The 21,964-nt window shown below is 32.8% G+C and overlaps 1 protein-coding gene and 1 pseudogene across 1 annotated transcript; both read right to left on the reverse strand.

Annotated features, from left to right (window-relative positions):
* Window positions 1-16,554: 16,554 nt before the first annotated feature.
* Window positions 16,555-17,032, reverse strand: LOC121223794 (uncharacterized; annotated as a pseudogene).
* A 909-nt stretch (window positions 17,033-17,941) lies between these two features.
* On the reverse strand, window positions 17,942-19,702 carry LOC107912461 (fasciclin-like arabinogalactan protein 2). The gene is made up of 2 exons (XM_016840647.2): window positions 18,931-19,702; window positions 17,942-18,826 (listed from the first exon to the last, which is right to left on the reverse strand). Exons 1-2 carry the CDS (start codon window positions 19,444-19,446, stop codon window positions 18,185-18,187), a joined length of 1,158 nt encoding a protein of 385 aa, XP_016696136.1. The 5' UTR covers window positions 19,447-19,702; the 3' UTR covers window positions 17,942-18,184.
* Window positions 19,703-21,964: the final 2,262 nt, after the last annotated feature.

A 21,964-nucleotide genomic window follows, 5' to 3' on the forward strand; every position in this document is an offset into this window, starting at 1 on the left:
ATTTTCTAAAGTTAGAACAGGGGACTTCAAAAACCATTCTGACCCTGTCTCACTAAAATTTAAATATCTCAAAATATAAAATTCCTTTGCCTGCACCTTTTCTTTCATGTAAAAATAGACTTGATAAGCTTTAATTATATATATCATTCACCCTCTAATTCCATTTCTACTATTTATGGTGATTTTTCACATTCACGTCACTGCTGCTGTCAAAGAAACTGCTTCTTTGAATTAGTTATCATTTAAACATACATAACTCCAAAACATATTCTTTAATAACTACTTCAATAGCTAACATTAGCCATATCATTTGGACATGCTCAAAATGATTAAGACTCTATACATGCCATAGTTTAAACATTTTGAAAAGCACATAATACCGAGATGGTTATGATAGTGTGATACGAGCTCCGACGGTCCACTATTCGATCAAGTTCAAATCACTATAAAACAAAGGAAAGAAAGAGATGTGTAAGCTATAAATAGCTTAGTAAGTTACATGTAAACAATAATTACTCAATTAATAATTAACACTTTTAACATATAACTAATCAAAACATTTCTTAGCAATTTCAATCACTTACACATACACAATCTTACCAATTCACTTGCATATACATTTTCACACTTAACATTTCATATTCACTTTAATTCATTATTAATCCGTTGAACACTTGGAATATACACGGATACGTAGAGATTTAGCACATAAGTGCCACACTGATATGTAGCCGAAGCTACCACTGATATGTAGCCGAAGCTACCACTGGATGTAGCCAAAGCTACCACTGATCAATAACACTGGAAATGTCCACGGGTCTGCTCACACAAGCTGTCAGGTGTCTGCAACACATGCTAGATCACCCAGCACCCGGGACTCACTATAACACTGTAACACTGGTCTCTAGTGACATGTCACTTGTATCCAATTCTATTCCTAAGTTCAACCGGGAATTTACACTTAACACTTTATTTTCAACACTTATCACTTGAATAATTCATGAACAACTTTCCTTCCACATTCAATATTAATTCACATATCAAATATAATTCACAATTTATACAAATATAACTATTATTTACATATAACTTACCTCGGATGCAAAACGACTATTTTTGTAATTTAGTCGATAACTTTCTCTTTTCCCCGATCACTTGCACTATTTCTTCTTTCTTGATCTATATTAACACAATTTAATACATTTTATCAATATTCCATTCAAATACAATTCATACACAACATTTTGACACATTTACATTTTTCCCCATAACTTTTCAAAAATTCCACTTTTGTCCCTAAGCTCGTAAAAATAAAATTCTCTAAATTCTTAAATTTCAAACTTCACTAAATCATATTTCATGCTCATAACGGCCTCAATTTCACAAAATCACAACTTTATGCACACTTTACCATCTTTCACAATTTAGCCCTTTTTCAACATTTTTCATTGAAATTCATCTAGTAAAACTTGTAATTAACACTTCAAACATTCATTATCTAGCATCACTAATCAATTTACAATTATATCATGAATGGGTCAATTTTTAAACTTTAATTTCATTTAAATTAAATGGTAGAAACATGAAATTCAAGCTTCAATAAGCATAAAAATACGAAAATAATTAAAAACGGGGCAAGAAATCACTTACAATTGAGCTTAGGAAAATCAAAACCCTTAACTATGGTAACCTGAAACTTTCGGCAGCAAGCTTCTGATTTTTTTGAAGAAGATGGACACTTATTTTCTCTTTATTTTGTCTTTTACCCAATTTGAACAAAAATGCCCTTGACCCATTACTTAGATATTTTTCTAGAAATACCCTTTTGTGTCCATAACACTAATTTATGGTCTAATTGCCACATAAACACTTCCAATTTCATGAAATAATTCAATTAAGTCATTTAATCACTAATTAGACACACTTTGCATTTTTCTCAATTTAGTCCTAAAAATTCAATTAAGCACTAAAGCATTAAAATTTCCTGTCCATATTTTCACACAATATTTCAATCAATCAGTGACTAATAAAAATTTATAAAATTAAACTATTTCACTTCGGATTTGTGGTTACGAAACCACTATTCCGATTAGGCCCTATTTCGGGCTATCACACATAATCTTCTAGAGCTCTACTGGCTAGAAAATCTACTATTGCACTCCCTTTTATTGCATTCTGGTTCACATAGACTATATCAAATTTGGAAAGTAGAATTTGCCATCGGGCTATCCTTCTATTCAAAGCAGTCGACTCTATTATGTACTTTAGAGGTTCTATTTTTTAGATGAGCCAAGTTGTGTGGTACAACATGTACTGTCTCAGTCTTCGAGTTGTCCAGATCAATGCGCAACACAACTTCTCAATTGGCGAATATCTTGTCTCACATTTAGTAAACTTCTTACTGAGGTAATATATCACTATTTCTTTTCACCCTCACTCATCATATTGGCGAAGCACGCATCCCATGAAATTTCCAAATACTGCCAAGTACAGTATCAGCGGCTTATCTGGGATAGGTGGCATCAGCACTGGGGCATTGGACAAGTAATGTTTAACCTTGTCAAAAATCTTCTGGCGTTCTTCATCTCATACGTCTGGATTATGTTTCTTAAGGAGACAAAATATGGGGTCGCATTTCTCAGTTAGTTGTGAAATGAACCGGGCGATATAATTTTGTCTCCCTAAGAAACCCTGGACCTCCTTTTAAGTACACAGTGATGGCAAGTCCTGTATAGCCTTGACTTTGTCCAGGTCAATCTCGATCCCCTTTTCACTTACTACAAATCCTAACAATTTCCCTGACCTAGCCCCGAAGGTACATTTTGCTGGATTGAGCTTTAGCTAGAATTTCCTCAATCTCAAGAACAATTTCCTTAGGACTTGTATATGTCCTTTCTTTGTTCGGGATTTTGCAATCATATCATTGACATAAAACTCGATTTTTTGTGTGCATCATATCATGAAACAAAGTTACCATCGCTATTTGATAAGTCGCTCCCATACTTTTCAGTCCAGATGGCATCACTTTATAGTAAAATGTTCCCCACATGGTTACGAATGTGGTCTTTTCCATGTCTTCAGGATGCATCTTTATCTGGTTGTACCTGGAGAAACCATCCATGAAAGAGAACAATGAATAACCTGTCGTGTTGTCCACTAAGGTGTCGTTATGGGGCAACAAGAAATTGTCTTTCAGGCTGGCTTTGTTTAAATCCCTGTAGTTTACACACATTCGTACTTTCCCATCTTTCTTAGGGACATGGACTATATTACCCACCCACTCCGAGTTTTTAACCACTTATAAGAAACTAGCGTCGAATTACTTCTTAACCTCTTCTTTTATTTTTAACAGGACGTCGGGTCTTATCCTTCGGAGTTTATGTTGAACTGACTTACATTCTTCCTTTATGGGAGCCAGTGTACCACGATATCAGTACTTAGACCAGACATGTCTTGATACGACCATGCGAAAACATCTTTGAATTCTTAGAGTAATTCAATAAGGTCTTGTTTTGTCTCTACAGTGATGCAAACGTCGATCTTCACCTCTTTCATTTCTTGTTTGTCTCTAAAGCTCATGATTTTTACTGGATCTTTGTAAGGTAGGATTTGTTTCTCATCTTGTTCTACCATCCTTAACAAATAAGAAGATAGATTACAATTTCGATCATCTTCAAACTCTTGAAGTTCCTCTAGACACATATCTTGCTCAAAAAGATATTTTGATTCAGTAACAGTGTTCCTCATACCATTGATATTTGGAGACCTATTATAGGAACGAAAGAAGACCCAAAGAACAAATGAATCTAAGAATAATTATCTGCGTCGTATGAGTATGAATGAAATGGAAAAATAAAAGAATATTTGCTAAAATGAGACACAAAGATGTATTTTATTGAAATAAAAATTTTAGACATATGTCTTCTTCACAAAAGGAATCTTATTACTCCTAGGCGTCGAGCAATAAGCGTGTTTTGAACATGACTCTGAATTAGTTCTAAAGATTACAAGGATCTCTTCCACAGTCCAATTGTTCAGAACACTTCCGGGGATATAAAGACGAATATCTGACAGGTTTTCCCCAATTCCTTCTTTGAATATAACATTGATGCTCAAGTTTCTCAACATTCCTTCTAGGATTTCTTTTTCTGACATCTTTCGTTCAAGATAAATATTTTTTCCTGGCATGAACGTTTTGGATATATGGGGAAAGGTCATCGGTTCCCAATTGACTTCTCTCCTACTCAGTCGCACTTTTCTTCTTTCTTACTTCTTCTCTAACTCTTTCTTCTTTTGCCTCACATCTAGCTCATATCCTAAGCCAAAGCGGTCTTGTTTGTCCATCAGTATTGATGCATCGACCCTTCTTTGTAGGCATTTTCTGAGTCCTTTTTCCCAGTAAGGCTCCTTTTCAACCGTTAACTGCAAACTCATCTTCGTGGTTTTGAATATTCTTGGTACTGGGATCTAGTTTCCTTTAAAAATGAAAGTTACATTAACAAATTCCAGTGATCGAAAGAAACATTATATTGCCTCATCATCCGCTCCTATGTATGGTGCGTCACTAGTTACGGATGCAATAATATCCTCTTTAGCGTTTATCATCACTAGTCGAGCCTCTGTTACCAACTTCAATTTTTGGTGTAGTGACGACGGTACTGTCTAGCCGAGTGAATCCAAGGTCTACCCAACAAGCAATTATAAGAGGGATTGATATCCATCACCAAAAAATCTACCTCATACGTCTTCGAACCAATTAGGAGAGATATTTCAATCCTTCCCATCACCCTCCTTGCTGTACCATCGAATGCTCTCACTATATTTTGGCATGTCTTCATGTGAGAGCTACCTACTGGTAATCTATTCAGAGTGGATAGAGGCAAGATGTTCAGCGCAGATCCATTGTCAATTAACACCCTTGGCAATGTATATTTTACACAGCGGGTAATGATGTGTAGAACCTTTGTGAATTCTATGCACCCTTGAGGTATTCCATCGTCATTGAAAAAGATGAAATTATCAGCACTGAAATTATTAACCAAACAATCTAGCTTGTTCACAGAGATATCATCAGTGACATAAGTTTCATTCAACACTTTCATCAACGTGCTACGATGTGTCTCTGAGCTCAAGAGCAAGGCTAGCACTGATACGTGAGCTGGTTGTTTGTATAGCTGTTCTACAACACTATATTTATTATGTTTCAAGAATTTCAAGAATTTCTTAGCCTCATTCTCAGTTACTTGCTCATTAACTGGTGATTCAAGCCTAGCCATCTTTTCTTTCCCATACTCAACTGCCAGGGTTTTTCCTTTAACGAACTCGGTTCTTACACTTGCAGGTCATAGCGCCTTCTACTCCGCGTGTAAAAACCGATATCCTGACCCTCTTTTGAAGTTCTAATCGATTTCTCTTCTCTTGGGATCATCACATTACAGTTATAATTCCATGAAACCCTTTTGCTATCCTTATAGGGAAAAGTCACGGATTTTTGAATTATGACTTTTGGCGCAACTTGTGTCCCTGCCTTATTATTTCTCGGCCATGAAATAATCACCACTGGGTGGTTAACCTTGTAGACCTTCTCTATCGATCCTTCCTCTAAGGCGCAGATGTCTCCTCCTTCCGAGCCTTTGACATCTTATGACCTGAATTCATACTTTGCACCAAAGCTCTGAATTCATTGCACTCCTAGATCTCATGACCTTCAGCGTGGAACTCATAGTAGCTCTTTATCCCTTTAGGTACCTCCTCCGAATCTTGAACGATTAATCCCACGTCTATCATTTTTTGCCACACCCATTTTAGCGAAGATTTTAATTCCGAAACATCAGTTTTGGTCCTCTATCCTCCACTCTCAATTATCACGTTTACCCCTTGGTCTGAATGACTGGGTAAAGGATTTCCTACCACATTAGGTCCTGATGGATCATCAAACTTTACAAACCTCATCTTGATGAACCATTCAATTAAGTTTTTAAATATCATGCAGTTTCAATTGAATGTCCTGTTATTCCTACGTGCTACTCGCATTGAGCATTTGCATCATACCATTTTAGGAACAGAGGTTGCATGGGTTTTAAGTAAAATGGGGATAACACATGCGCATCGAATAAATTCTGATATAACTCCCTATATATCATTGGGATGAGCGTCAATTAGAGTTTTTCCACGTTTGGTATTGAGTTAGATTCTTGCCTCAAAGGCCTTGATGGTTGGTTGTCACAGTCCTTGGTTGGCCCATAGTGTTCGGTTTTGAATAGCTTTTATTATACACACTCGTAGTATTCACTTCATTTTCATTCTTTCTCGGGGCTGATCTTTTTTTGTTTTCCCCGCGTCTATTTTTCCACTCCTTACTGTATTTTAAATCATCTCTTTGGACATTACTATATCTAAGAAGCTCTTGGCAGCACTTCCCAACATATGGTTGATGAACGGGGATTTCAGAGTATTTATGAAAAGTATTGTCATTTCCTTAAAACACACCCTCCTAAATAACACAACGATTCAATTAAGAATGTCAAGAATTTAACAATTGATATGCAATTCGTTTGAATACATGTTTAAATCAAACTATTTCTAAATCAAAATATAAGCATTGTATCATATATATAATGGAAAATATATTAAGCTTTAGCGAATTTTAAGTAAGTATAATTTATAAATTTTACTTTAAACCTTTTTTTAAAACAAAAACATAACATTTTTGATCCCCGTTAAACCATTTAAGAAAATAAGCCATTTTCGTATTGGCTATTAATTTCATATACAATATATCAAAGTACGACTTTCCAAAAACATTTATCTAGCCCTGTACATGCCAAAGTTAAAATTTAAACAGGTTTAATACTCGAGACAGTAGATAGAGTGATGAACTTGCTGACGATCCCCGAAGCTTGAAGCTTTGATCTTAAGTCTAAAAATCAGAAATACATAAACAAACAAAGTAAGCTTTTATAGCTTAGTAAGTCTATAGCATAACAGAAATTATAAAATAATTATGTAATTTCCTTATACTCTTAATGAATTCACAAATACTATATATGTTAACTATTACATATAGTCAAAAGCATACTTAATTATCAACTCTTAAAACCGAATGTAAATTCACCATAAACATGAATAGCCGAATGCTTATATACATATATGCTTAACAATATTAGCTCCAAATGTATATACACTTATTATAACTAAATGTATATATGTGTTTATCACCTGCATATATCTAAATGCATATATGTGCTTATCGCTTGCACTTCATGAATGCATATATATTATTCAAATACTTATGCCAAAAGCATATACTTATACTTATCAACCACATGTGCCGAATGCACATATATATTTTTACTATAATCCACATATGTCGAGTGCATACACATATATATATCCAACAATTTCATGATAACCACATATATATATACTCACTAAACACAAAGATTCGAACGTTTATATGCTCATCAAATACTTAGAAACAAATGTTCATATATTTATCCATTACATATAACCAAAATCATATATATACCTAATGCAATAATTACTTAATTTAAACAGATTCACTGGCACTTAGCTTGTTAGGCTTAAAGCCTGATTTAGATCACCGGCACTTAGCCTGCTAGGCTTATAGCCTAATCCAGTTCACCGGCACTTAGCCTGCTAGGCTTATAGCCTGATTCAAATCACCGGCACTTAGCTTGCTAGGCTTATAGCCTGATTCAGTTCACCGGCACTTAGCCTGCTAGGCTTATAGCTTGATTCAGTTCACCGGCACTTAGCCTGCTAGGCTTATAACCTGATTTAGATCACCGGCACTTAGCCTGCTAGGTTTATAACCTGATTTAGATCACCGGCACTTAGCCTGCTAGGTTTTAAAACCTGAAATCTCAATTTCTCATATACAGAATAATTCCTCAAATATTTATTAATAGCAAACACATATTCACCGTAGTCCATACTGAACATAAATGAGTTTGCAAATCATATTTTCAATCCAATTCAAGTACTAATAACTTATAATCATATAAATATATATTCGAACCTCATTTATAAAAACATAAAGTTTATGTCTTTAATTCAATCTAAAACTTGTACACAAATGTACATATAGATATATATTCAAACTCCCGTATACATATTTAACATTTGTACCTTTTAAATAAAAATTAAAAGCCCATACAAGTATGTTTATTTATATTTGAACCTATATGAATTTATATATACACATTCTTGCCTTTACCTAAGTTCACAACTTATTCATGTATATATAAATATACATAACTAAATTAATACAAATAATTTACATGTACGTATGTATACACACCTATTCGAGCATAATATATATATTGTATCTAAGCTCAATATGAAAACATATTTATGTACATCCATACATATTCAAAACTATACATACATGCTTAACATTCATATCTTATAATATAATCAATACTTAATTATATATATAAATGTTCCATCTCACATATAATCACCTTATTTAAAAAAAATTACCTATACAATTACAATATACATATCACTAATCAAAACCCAAAGTTTTTTTTTTACATATATATATGTATATTCGAAAACCTATGTATACATGAGTATAATACGTACCTTTTATCAAAGCAAGAATTTATACAAGTGTTTATTTTCTCATATTCGAATCTTATGTGTGTATATATATAACCTTCAAACAATCAATTAAATTCAGAACATATTCATATAGATACATATATAAATATTAATACATTATATATTTATATATATATGCTTTTATAGCATTCCTACTTTAACTTAATTCAAAAATTTATATAAGCATATATATATTCGAACACTTCATACACATATATATACCATTTATAATTCTAATTTATTCAATCAAATTACTTCAAATTAAAGCTCAACAAAAACTACAATCGATATACATACATATATACTAATTAATATCATTAAATAGCTAATAGACTTACCTCGAATATAGACGGAGACGTTCGACTATTCGACTACTTTTGTTTTTCCCCGATCCAAATTCGACTTCTTTAATTCTTGATCTAAATAAATTCAAATTAAAATTATTTAAACATTATTCCATCAAATTTAGCCTAAATTCACATAAATGGGAAATTACAATTTTGCCCCTAACATTTTACATTTTTCACAATTTAGTCCTTTTTTGCACAAAACACAAAATATTCCAAATTAATTTTACTATAGTATGGCCGAATACTCCTAATCTCATATAGGTCCTTGCATGTCATTTATTTCACATTCTAGTCCCTCAATTTAATATTTTTTTAATTTAGTCCTTATACACATTTTTATCAAAAATTACTAATTATAACATGAAAATCTAACAACATATATTTATTTTCCACCTATTAACATCATAAAACTCAAGAATTCATCAATGACACATTTCAAAATTATCCACAATTCACAAAATTAAGACATGGGTTTTAAAGTATACGAAGCAACGATCTCAGAAACGTAAAAATTATCAAAAGCCAAGCAAAATACATACCAAATTTTAGCTTCCTAACTGCCGAATGTTTAAAACACCAAAGGTGTTCTTTGTTCTTCAATTTTCGGCAAAACAAAGTCAAATGCATGGCCACTTTCATGTTTTATTTTATTTAATACATATAAATACCTAATTTACTATTTTAACCTTTATTTATTCATTTAAAATCCACTAACACTTGTCTATAATAGTCCACTTATAATTTATTTGGTATAATATCAACATAAGGACCCCACATTAGAAAAACCATAGCAATAAAGTACTTTAACAATTAACTAGCCACTTTTGCATTTTACGCGATTAAGTCCTTTTATCAAATTAAACACACAAATAGTCAAATTATTTTACGAAAATTTCACACAATCAAATTCAAATATCACAGACACAGAAAATAATACTAAAATATTTTTTCAAACTTGGATTTGTGGTCCCGAAACCACTATTCCGATTAGGGTCAAAAATCAGGCTGTACAACAATTGTGTATAAACATTTGGTATGACACCTTGAGAATGGTGTAAGGAAAAAGAGATTCAGATCCTGTATCCTTGATTTGTGATAGCAGAGGATTGAGAAAATGCCAAATCTTTCTACCCTTGGGTTACAGCGGGAGAAAGATGGTACAAATTTTGCAATTAGTGGATTGAACTTGGAGGTTTACAGTGGAGGCAATTTAACTAAGTGTTTCTTTAGAAAAGTCAGTCGAGCAAGATGGCGTTGTAGCACGTCAGTGATAAAGTCTTAATAAACTTTGAGTAATAATAACCTAAGTGATAAAAAAGGATCATTCTAAAAAAACTGACATTCTGTATGCATTCAAATGTCATTCATACACGTCTAGTTAGGAGCATTTGATTCATTCTAATCATGTCATTCTAATCACTAGACATAATTAGGTTCATAAAATAAATTATACAGGTCATGTTCCTCAAACAACAGATCTTGCCTTCCTGTACTGACAGCGGAGCAGACTGAAAATAACAGATCTTGCCTTCCTGTACTGACAGTGAAGCAAATCGAAGACACTAGCCTTGCCTTCCTATACTGATAGCGGAGCAGACTGAAGATAGCAAATCTTGCCTTCCTGTACTGACAGCGGAGCAGACTGAAGATAGTAGATCTTGCATTCCTGTACTGACAGCGAAGCAGATCAAAGACACCAGCCTTGCCTTCCTGTACTGACAGCAGAGCAGACTGAAGATAGCAGATCTTGCCTTTCTGTACTGACAGCGAAGCAGATCGAAGACACCAACCTTGCCTTTCTATATTGACAGTGGAGTAAACTGAAGATAATAGATCTTGCGTTCCTGTACTAACAACAAAGTAGATCGAAGACACCAGTCTTTCCTCCCTGGGTTTGCAGCGGAGCAAACTGAAGATAACAGATATTGCCTTCCTATACTGACAGCGAAATAGATCGAAGACACCAATCTTGCCTCCCTGGATTTGTAGTAGAGCAGACTGAAGATAGCAGATCTTGCCTTCCTGTACTAACAGTGAAGCAGATCGAAGATACCATAGTTTGTAGCGAAGCAGATCGAAGACACCATGGTTTGCAGCAAAACAGATTAAAGATAGCAAATCTTATTTTCCTGAAGTTGTAGTGGAGCAGGTTAAATCTACCATAGCAGATCTCATCTCTCTGAAGTTACAGTAGAGCATATCATATCAAAATTTATCTCTCTGAAGTTGCAGTAGAGCAGGTTGAAGCAACAAGTCTTATCTCCCTGACGTTGTAGTGGAGTAGACTAGAACCAATAATCTCGTCCCCCTGAAGTTGCAGTGGAGCAGATTAGAGATATCAAATCTTATTTCCCTCAAGTTGCAGTGGAACGAATTAAATCTACCATAACAGATCTCATCTTTCTGAAGTTGCAGTAGAGCAGGTTGAAATAGCAAACCTTATCGCCATGAAGTTGCAGTGGACAAGTTGAAGATACAAGTCTTATATCCTTGAAGTTGCAGTAGAGCAGACTGAAGATAGTAAATCTTACCTCTGAAGTTGCGTCACAGCGAAGCAGGTTGAAGTAACAAAATTTATCTCCCTAAAGTTGCAGTGGAGCATATTAAAACTATAAATCCTATACCTCTGAAGTTGCAGTAGGCCAGATTAAATTTACCATGACAAGTCTTATCTCCCTGACGTTGCAGTGGAGCAGACTAAAACCACAAACTTCGTCCCCTTGAAGTTGCTACGAAGAAGATTGAAGTTACAACTCATATCTCTCTAAAATGTAGTGGAGTGGATCAAAGCAACAAGACACAGTGGACTGGAATGAAGCTATTTGAAGAAGAAAAGCACCGGAACAAGTCAAGAATCGACGAGACCGGGCAAAATTGGTCTTTCTTAGTCTTTGCTCTATTCTTGTTACACGACAACGAAAAAAAAGGGGCAGCTATACAAGCCCAATTTAGCCCAAGCCCAAAACCCATAATACCAACCACCTAGACCTAACCCACCAACCCTAACGAGCTCAATTCAGTCAAACCTCAGCCCAATAACCCACTTGGCCCAACAAGACCCAAACCCAGAAACCAAAGTCAAACTTTTTCTGAAACCCTAGCTCCTGGCCGCCGCACGTCTGTCGCATCACCAGCAGCCATGACCCATCGCCATGGTCACGTCTCCACCGCCACAAGCACCTGCAAACACGCAACAAGAAAAGCAGAAGCAGACAAGACAAAACAATAGCAAAGATTGAATTTTTATTTTCTTTTCTTTCGGCTATAAGCCGAACATATTGTAAAGAAAAAAGGGGGTTGAATGAAAAAAAGAAAAAAATATCAATAAAAAGATCCCGAAGGTTTACTTCTACCATTTATTTTAATTTTTATTCTACTTTTTATTTTTTTATATAGTTTTTACATACGAAAGTAAAGCAAAAAAGAAAAAAGGGGAATAACAAAACTAACCTATATCCTTGTTTTTTTAACCTAGTTTTACATGCATGTTTTTAACTTTTGGGCTATTTGCGCTTCAGGCCCTCTTGCGTTTTGGGTTTGTTTCAATTTGGTCCTTTTTCTTTTTTTCTTTATTTTTTAATTTGGACGGCAGATTTCTCCCGGTTTTCAATTTGGTCCTCAATTCGTTGGACCCTTAGGACAAAGACGCGTGGCCTGGAAATTGGGTTTATTACCCATTTGGCCCTCCGCCCTTTCACACTCTTTCATTTTGGTCCTTCTTTATTTATTTTATTATAGATTCGACCTTTAAATTTAATTTTTATCACGAATTAGTCCATTTTGTTATTTTTTATTAACCTAGCTATTATCTATTAATATTTTCTTCTTATATTTACTTAGTCATTAATATTATATCATTATATCATATTACTAGCTTTGCATTATTATTATTATTATTATTATTATTTATACTCCCATTTATTATGTTCACTTATTTAAATATTAAATATATCTGTCTTACTATATTATTATTATGTTATCTATATCTATTTATTTAAATTTAGTTATGCACACATTTTTTTTAAATATACATATGTACATATATTTAATGTTTTTTTATATATTTATACATACATATTTTTTTTATATTTTATAACTTTAAAATATATATATACAGACATATATTCTTTTTATATATATTTTATAATCTTAAAATATACGTATACATCTATACATTTTTATAATACATATATGTACATATATTTTATAATTTATATGTATACATATATATTTGTTATATTTTTAAAATATGCATATATATACACACACATATTTTTATACTTTTTATACTTTTATTAATTTCATTTATCGCATTTTTGTTTCACTCGATGTTAATTTGTTTATTTGCGTATATGTTCATTATCATTTGAAAAGAATCTCATTTACGATGTCGTTCGTATTATTTGTGCTTACATTATCGTGTTCATTATCGTTATGTTACGCACATTAACGCCGTGTTTTATTTCTACTATTCCGAGTTAGATGAATAAATTTTGATTTTTGAATAAGCAAAATCTCGTGTTTAGATTCGAGAAGGTCGTACCCTAACTTACTGGGTTTCGATTTTCACAATAAATCTAAATACACAAATCTTTTCAAACTCAAGTTTTAAATGATCTCGGGAATTAAGAAGAGATCGTGTCCTAACTTACTGTGCATGATCCTTTTTTCCTCAAGTTTTTAAACGATCTCGGGAATTAAAAAAAGATCGTGTCCTAACTTACTAGGCATGATCCCTTTTCTAAACCCGAGATAATTAAATATCATTTTAAATAAGTAAATTTTTGGCATTCATTCGCGCATCGAAAATTCAAGACATTGTGTCCTAACTTACTGGATATAATTCTCTTTCTCGAATAACGTGAAATGTGCCCTTTTCTCAAAAATTTCAACATTTCAATAAAGGATCGTATTTTAAATCTCTTCAAAGTTTTCAATTTTCGACACTAAGACATTAAGTAATCAACTAGGTACCAATTTTAGGCGTATCGAGGGTGTTAATCCTTCCTCGTGCGTAATCGACTCCCGAACCCGTTTTTTTGAATTTCGTGGACCAAAATCGTTGTTTTAATAAAATTAAATCATTTATTAAAAACAACCACTTTTTGAGGTAAGCCGATCACACCTCATCAAAAAGAATTGGTGGCGACTCTCATTTTCGTTTTCATTTTTAAAATCCAAGTCGACCCCGTTTTCACAAAAAAATGGTATCAACACAATGGATATTGGATTGATTTTTGAGCAAGAAGATAATCATGGTGTGGTTGGATATTGTGATTTAGCCTATGTTGGTGATTTGGACAAACGATAATAAACTACTGGTTATGTGTTTACTCCTGCAAAGGCACCAGTTAGTTAGAAGTCTACTTTACAGTCAACAATTGTCTCATCTACTACAGAGGCGGAGTATATGGCAATCATAGAGTCTGTTTTGGCTTCAAGGGTTGCTTGGTGAACTGGAAATTAAACAGAAATATGTTAAAGTGCATTGTGATAGTCAGAGTGCTATTCAATTAGCAAATAATCAAGTTTATTATGTAAGGACGAAAGACATTGATGTCTAGTATTATTTTGTATGTAAGATTCTGGAAAAAAAGTGGAGTAAAGATCCATAAAATTTCAACTACTAAGAATCTTGCAGATATGATGACTAAGGTTGTGACTGTGGTCAAGTTCCAACTATGTTTGGAGTTTATCAATGTTAAAGCTTGAAGTTTGAATTTTGAAGGCACTATCAAATGTTGTTTTGCAAGGAGATTGAAGATGTGGAAATTTGCTAAGGTGGAGATTTGTTGAAATAGCACAATCCCACATCTAAAAAATACAATGTTATGGAGTGCTTGTACTACTAGAAATAGAGGTGGTTTCTCCACCTTTAAATCATGTCAAAATTTGTCATTTCCTTCATAAGGCAATCTTTCTCTTTCTATTTGTAATTTTTCACTTGTATATTTTGCAGTGAAATATATTTGGCAGTGTCTGAGGACGTAGGCGTAATTTGTTGAACCTCGTTAAAATTTTGGTGTTCTTTATTGTTTTTTCTTTCAATATTTCGTAGGATACATTTGTAATGATATCTTGTGCTATTAAATTATATTTGAGAGAGATTTTGTCTAAGAGATTGGGTTTTAAGCGGGATCGTCTGTGACCCCTCCAATCTTTCCTGAGAATTAAACCTAGTGTACTTTTCTTGTAAAATAATTTGCTCTCTTTTATCTTATTTGCACGACACTCTTTCTATACTGACATTTTTAAAAAATAAAACAATTAAGATAGAAAATTAGATTGGGGTGAAAAAAGGAAAAAAATAGAAAGAATATTTTGATTTAAAAAACTTAACTTATGTGTTTTTTTTTTTCAATGCGTTTGTTTTGAGTAAAGATGCTCTTTCCATTCACCTTTAGAAGTATAAAATATTGAGAGTTGATTTTATTTGTTAGAATTTTTTTAGGCTGTTTGAATGAGTTGTGAATAAATTGGCTCTAAATTGGATTGTAATTAGGTTTATATAGATAGTAATGTGTGAATATTTATTTTTGGTAATTATAAATTTAATGTAAATTAAATTCATATGAGTCAAAGATTTAATTATAAATTTTTATTTCTGACTCATTCATTTATGATAAATGGTTGACTAAAATATGAAAGATTTTAGGTGTGGAAAAATATTCGGACAATTAACATTATTTTGAGATTTAATTATGTTAATAAAGTAAATTTAGTCTTAGTTCGATTGGTATAAATATTGTTACCAATATAGGAGGATGTGAGTTCGAGTGCGCTGAAGCGTATTATGTATTAAAAAGAGCAGATATGATCAAAACCTATAATAAGATTATTTTTAAAAAATATTATGTGAATAATTTTTTTATGATGCCAATAAATATTTTTAAATCTCCATAATGTTATAAAATATGTTTGACTAGTTTTCATTATTAGCATTTGTTATGTATTTTCTTTTGTAGACAAATATTTATTTTATTTGGAATGTAACATATTATGAGTACCTTTAATGCTCCCACGTCCCTAAAAGTATGTTGTTCATCATAATTAAATTCGTTCTAGGCTTATATATTGGTTTTAGACATGTCATATTATCATGCTGTTAAATGACAATCAAATAACTCGTCCAACAAATTAAATTTTCCTTTCTGAACTTTAACTAATTTGTTTTATTATTATTATTATTATTAGGCATAATTGCATAAAATATCCTCAAGGTTTGGAGTTTTTTTTTTTTATTTTGTGCCCTTGACCCCCTTTTTGTTTTATTGATGCCCTCAACGTTATGATTTTTTTACAAATCTAACTTTAACGGAAAACATCAATTAACCGTTAGTCAAACACCGGTCGATGAAATATCTTATGTGGCGTACTGACGTGTCAAAAATAAAGAATTAAGTATAAAATTAAAACCCCTAAACCTTACTCCCAAATCGTAAAATCCCTACAAACTCTTTGGATGAAAAAAATTCAACAAAAAACTTCAACCGTCTCCAACTATTGACAAATTGAGACAACTTGACCATACAAATTAATCAAGGGAACAAAACAAGAAAGATTACCTATTCTTCAATTACCGCATTGCAAACATCTGCCAACTACTGACAAATTCAAATTGATTTAAGCAATTCTCAAAATTCAGTGTCATTTTTCATTCTATACCTGAATAGAAGCACTATGATTGCAAGCACCACCACTGTCGATGAGTTTCCAACAACTAGAAACACAGGAAGAGTGTTAGCGCAAGGAGACAATGCTGGAACAAGGACAAGACCGGCAAACACCATCTTCTCCATAGGTTGATTATGAGAATGACTGTGCCCACCCTTTCCAGAGAAAAACAACAGTATATAGCTACCACCAAGAACTATAAGCAAAAGTGAAGCAAGTTTATGCACTGTCTTCTCCGTTTCTGGGCCCGTTTGACGATGGAGAAAGGAAGCCAACGGGTGGGAATGAAGGAATGAAGAAGGGAAACGGTGGCTATGCCGCCTATTGTGGACAGATCTTTGGCGCTGACACTCTCCATTTTCGCCTTTTTGTTCAAAGTGAAAAGGAGATTAATTCTGTGTGTTACCTGGATTCAAAATAACTAATTTTTTACTCTCTTTTTTTGATTTTTTCCTTCGATGGAGAGCAATGGTGAAAGAATTAATTGGTTGGTGTCTGTTGAAGCTCTGAAAAACAGCAAAAATTATAATACATAGATTTTAATGATAGGTTTTAATTTTAGGGTTAAATTTTTTATAAATTATTTTTTTAATTTCATATTTAATTTTTTATTTTTGACACGTCGGCATGCTAGATAAGCTATTTCGTTGACCGATGCTTGATTGACGGTTAACTGACGTTTTCGTTAAAGTTGGGCTAATTTGTGAAAAAACTGTAACGTTGAAGGCGTAAATCCAAAAAAAAAAGGTCAGTCTAATGTTCCCTCAACTCAAAAAATAAGCAAATTAGTCCTTATATATTAGATAAAAATGAAAATTAGTCATTTTGTTAAAAATTTCATTTATTTTTACTATTAAAAACAGATCTTTGTACATCACGGTCATTGTCTAGTTATTTCATTAGTCACACCAATTTTTAATAGTATAAATGGATGAAATTTTTAGTAGAAGGACCAATTTGCTTTTAAATTTAACATATTGCGATTAATTTACCCATTTTTAGTGAAGGGGTCAAAATACAATCTAATTATGATATTTTTACCCTCTATTTTACCAATTCAACCAAAGCAATATTTAATTGTTATATTTAAAAAAAATGGTACATAATTTTGGAATAGAATGTAACTTGTTTTAGTATAGGTTGAATAAAAGTAAGTAGAATTTTAGTTTTTAATGTCAAAGATGATAATTTAACCAAATAAAAGACTTGTTAATTCAGTTGGTATATTATAGAATTAAGAAAACAAAATAAAGAAATGGGATGATATTGGTGAAGAGCACATAAAGAAATTTAAAAAGAAAATTGGATTTACAGCCTTGCATGGGCCATTTTATTTGTAAACAAATACAAAAAGAAAAATGCATTTACAGCTCAAACAATGTGCATCATAACTCTATAATCTATCCAACCAAAATAATGATAAGAAAAAGAAGAGCATGGAAGTGGGACTGATCACTTATTGCTGGAAATATCCAAATATTTTCACATGAATTAAGATCCCATTGTGTGTTCTGTGTTGCAATTTGAATCAATCATATCAACAATATCCCAATCCACAAGCTCAACACCACCATTACCAATCTCCCACCGCCCAATCCTTGAACCCCATTAGTGTTATCTTCCGCATCAGCCGGCTCGCTGTCCGCCGGTGCATCTGCCTCCGGCGCATTTGCCTCCTTCGCTACCACCGGCTTGAACAGCTCCTTTGGCATCAACACCTTATTGATTTTGAACACAATCAACGGCTCTTCCTCTTTCAAAATCCCCAAAACCTTGGAGGTCACGACAGTCGTATCCAAGGACACCACCTCGTCTTCGTTGCTCACCGAGAAATCGTAGCTGTTCGCTCCATCCGTTGCCAACGTGTTCATAACTCCATTGTTGGTCTTCAGCATTTGCAACGACATGAACACCGGAATCCCATGGTACAACAGCAGCGACACTTTCTTCGACGACGTCAGATTCTTGTATTTGGGCATGAAACTTTTGACGGCACCGTCGGTCGGGCAAAACACCGTTAAACCCGCGTCCATGTTTTCGTTAAATTTGTCATCGGCTCCCGAAGCTGTCAGCAAATCCGCAAAAGCTTTACATCCTTGCTTCGACATGATTTCCGTTAGGTTAAGCTGGCTTGGTGCCGCCGTTGGTGCTTCAGCTTCATCTGAATTCAAAGCCTGGATGGAAGTTTTAGAACATTTTCATCAATATTACAACAACTGATGACACGTACGTGACTGAAGACTTCTAACAAAGGCTTAAAAAAAAAAAAAACACTTACATGACTGATTTGCACAATGGAGATATTGTAAGGAATCTCTTTTATGGATTTAACGAAAGTAGCATCGAGTTTTCCCTCGTTGTCTTCAGCCCCGAACCCAACTTTTCCGCCTTTAAGGTTAGTGATGTTGACGTACCCCGAAGTTCCAGGGGCGGCGCCGGTGGCCTGGAACATGGTGGAAGTCAAAGTTGATCTTTTGGAAATGCGGTGAAGCTTCTTGGAACCGAAGTAGTCAACGAGAACGTGGAGGGAGAGGATGTTCTTGAGGGTGTAGAGGGAGTAATGCTTGGCCAGGAGAGACGACATGGCGGTGTTGTCGAGGGCTAGGACGGTTATGGTTTGGCGTCGGTTGATCTGGGAGGCCAGGTGAGTGGTGGTGAGGTAGTGGTTGAAGGTGGAGAATTGGGGATATTTGGCGAGGAGGCGTGTGATGTTGTGTGCATTTGAGGTGGTGGTGGAAGAGAGGAGGAGGAGGAAGAAGAGGAGGAAGAGGGTGGCGGCTTTTGGTAGCGACATGGTGGAACAGAGGTGGAGACTGGTGAAGGAGAAGAGGCATGGGTGTTTAAGTAGGGAGGGGGATGGATGGAGTACACGTTGGCGAGGCTCACCATTGCCAACTAAGAGTGACTGGGAGGGGACCTACATTTAGCTGCCCCTTTATCCTCACATGCCTATTGGTTGATGGAGAATAATCTATATTTCAATCATCCTTGTAAAACCAAACTTATACCCTCAACCTTAATATTCATCACGCTTATCTCTTTTTATCTTATAGTGCCTGATTCACAAAATTAACGAGTTTGTGCCAAGGAAGTACATAGTTTGACAAAAAAAAGAAGAAATAATTAAAATCGAATCAATCAAACCTAATCAATTTGATTAAAAATTATTAAAAATTTATAAAAATAAAAATAAAATAAACTTCATTATCAATTTATTCAAATTTTATCGATTTACTAATCAAACAGTCTAATCTTTTATTCTAAACAGTCCCTTCTTAATTTAATTGAAAATTTTTATTTGGTTAAAAGAAAAAACATGACTTTTAAGTTATTCTTTGCTAACAAACTTTTTTTATTTTCCTAACAAACGATTTCTTAAAAAAAAATTAAAATTATACATTTGATACTATCTTTACCCGGCATTTTGAAAATAATGTATAGAATTGGATTTATTTAATTATTATAACAATAATAAGAGTGGGTAGGCTCTACCGACAGTCACCTCACCTATTCTTTTTAACGGTTAGGATTTTGTTTTCAGGCCGCTGTGTTTGTTCTTTTTTGTGTTTTTGTTCATTGTGACACTCTGACTTTGTTTAACCACTTTCACTAATTAGTTTTAAAACCTGTATTTTAATATCAAAAAAAAAATGTTTCAATCAACATTCGACATTTTAACTGACAATTATTCATGTTTAATGAAATAATATTACTATAAATTAATTGTTTACTAACTTAATGATGCTGCAAATATTGAAATAAATATTAATTTTGATAATTTGATATATGGATTTTGATTTTGCGTAATTATACATATAAAATTTGAATCATGGTGCATATATATACACATGAAACTCTGATTTTGATTCAATTGTACATATTAAAAAAGAAGAAGAATACATACAATTATTTTCATGTTGGTTTAATATAATTGTTTATGTATGTAATATATCAATGCAAAATTGTGTTAGTTCAATAATATTGTTAGTGACTTGTGAAACTTGAATCAAATCAAAATTTTATGTATCAATATGACATCACACATTGAATTAAAGTTCATACACAATTTTGATATTTATCCCTACAAAAGTTTAAGTCCATTTGGAAGGAGATGGTTCCATTCAAGCCTATGCATGATATTAATTTAGTTTAGTTTTATCTAACTTTTTAGTTCAAATTTTTATTTTTGAATTTTATATTTTTGTTTAAACTTTTTTAAATTTTTGAATGACTCTTTAAACTTGGATGAGTAATCTGATTCTTAAATTGATGTACAACAAATCAACTACGATTTTGAATAAAATATTTTTTATATATTTGAAACCCAAATTACGTTTTCACATAGGTAAAATGACTTGTTCAGATTCCAATTCTTCTCAATTTTAAAATTGAGTAAAGTAGACACTTTCAAAAAATTAAAGTAATTTAATCCCTGTTAATTTTAAAAGTGAACAATAAAAAAAAAACACGATGCCAGTGTCTTTCATCAATTGTGAATACTTTTGATTGATATAATAATAAATTTAGCTCTCATTATTGACATATTTTATTAATTTGGTCTTGATTCTAAAAAAAAATTAATAAATTTAGTCTCAACGATTACACATTTACAAAAATATTGCAAGCTAAATTTATTAAATCATGATCAAATTAATAAAATGTGTAAATTATAAAACCTAATTTATTATTATATCAATCAAATTTATGTAAAATTAACGGAAAAACATTAATGCTACTTAATTACTCACTTTCAATACTTCAATTTTTTATAGAGATGAATTGGCAAAAGAAAGAGCAGAAAGGGTTTTTATTTTTTCCACATGCGATTGTTTACTTTGAAACGTAGTTGTTGGTTACCATTCCCCTTCATAATTCCAAACATTTTAGAGCATTTTCAAATATTTGGTACAAGAATAACTTAAGAAAATAAGAATAAAGTAAGATAACTTTTTTTTTTCTTTTTTTTGGTTATTCTTAAAAATAAGGTTATTTCAGGGAAAAAAGAAAGAGAGAGAGTTTATAAACGGGTGTTGGTACTAGTTTAAGTTCTTGAAAATAATTAAATACAAATTAACATTAATGTAAAATAAGTAAACATATGTATAAATTTACGCAATTTGGTATAAAATTATATGGAGATCAAACTTAAGTAAATTGTATAAGTTTTTTTTTCTTTATCTCAATATATATATTTAAAAAAGTTAATATATAGTTTGCTTTTTGAACTTATTTAAAAGTACGGTATTTAAATTTTTTTTTGACTTAGTTGATACCTGAAATTAATAGATATATTTTTTGAGCCGAGGTTGATA

The sequence above is a fragment of the Gossypium hirsutum genome, chromosome D11, assembly GCF_007990345.1.
Source record: "Gossypium hirsutum isolate 1008001.06 chromosome D11, Gossypium_hirsutum_v2.1, whole genome shotgun sequence".
Classification (NCBI taxonomy): Eukaryota; Viridiplantae; Streptophyta; class Magnoliopsida; order Malvales; family Malvaceae; genus Gossypium; species Gossypium hirsutum.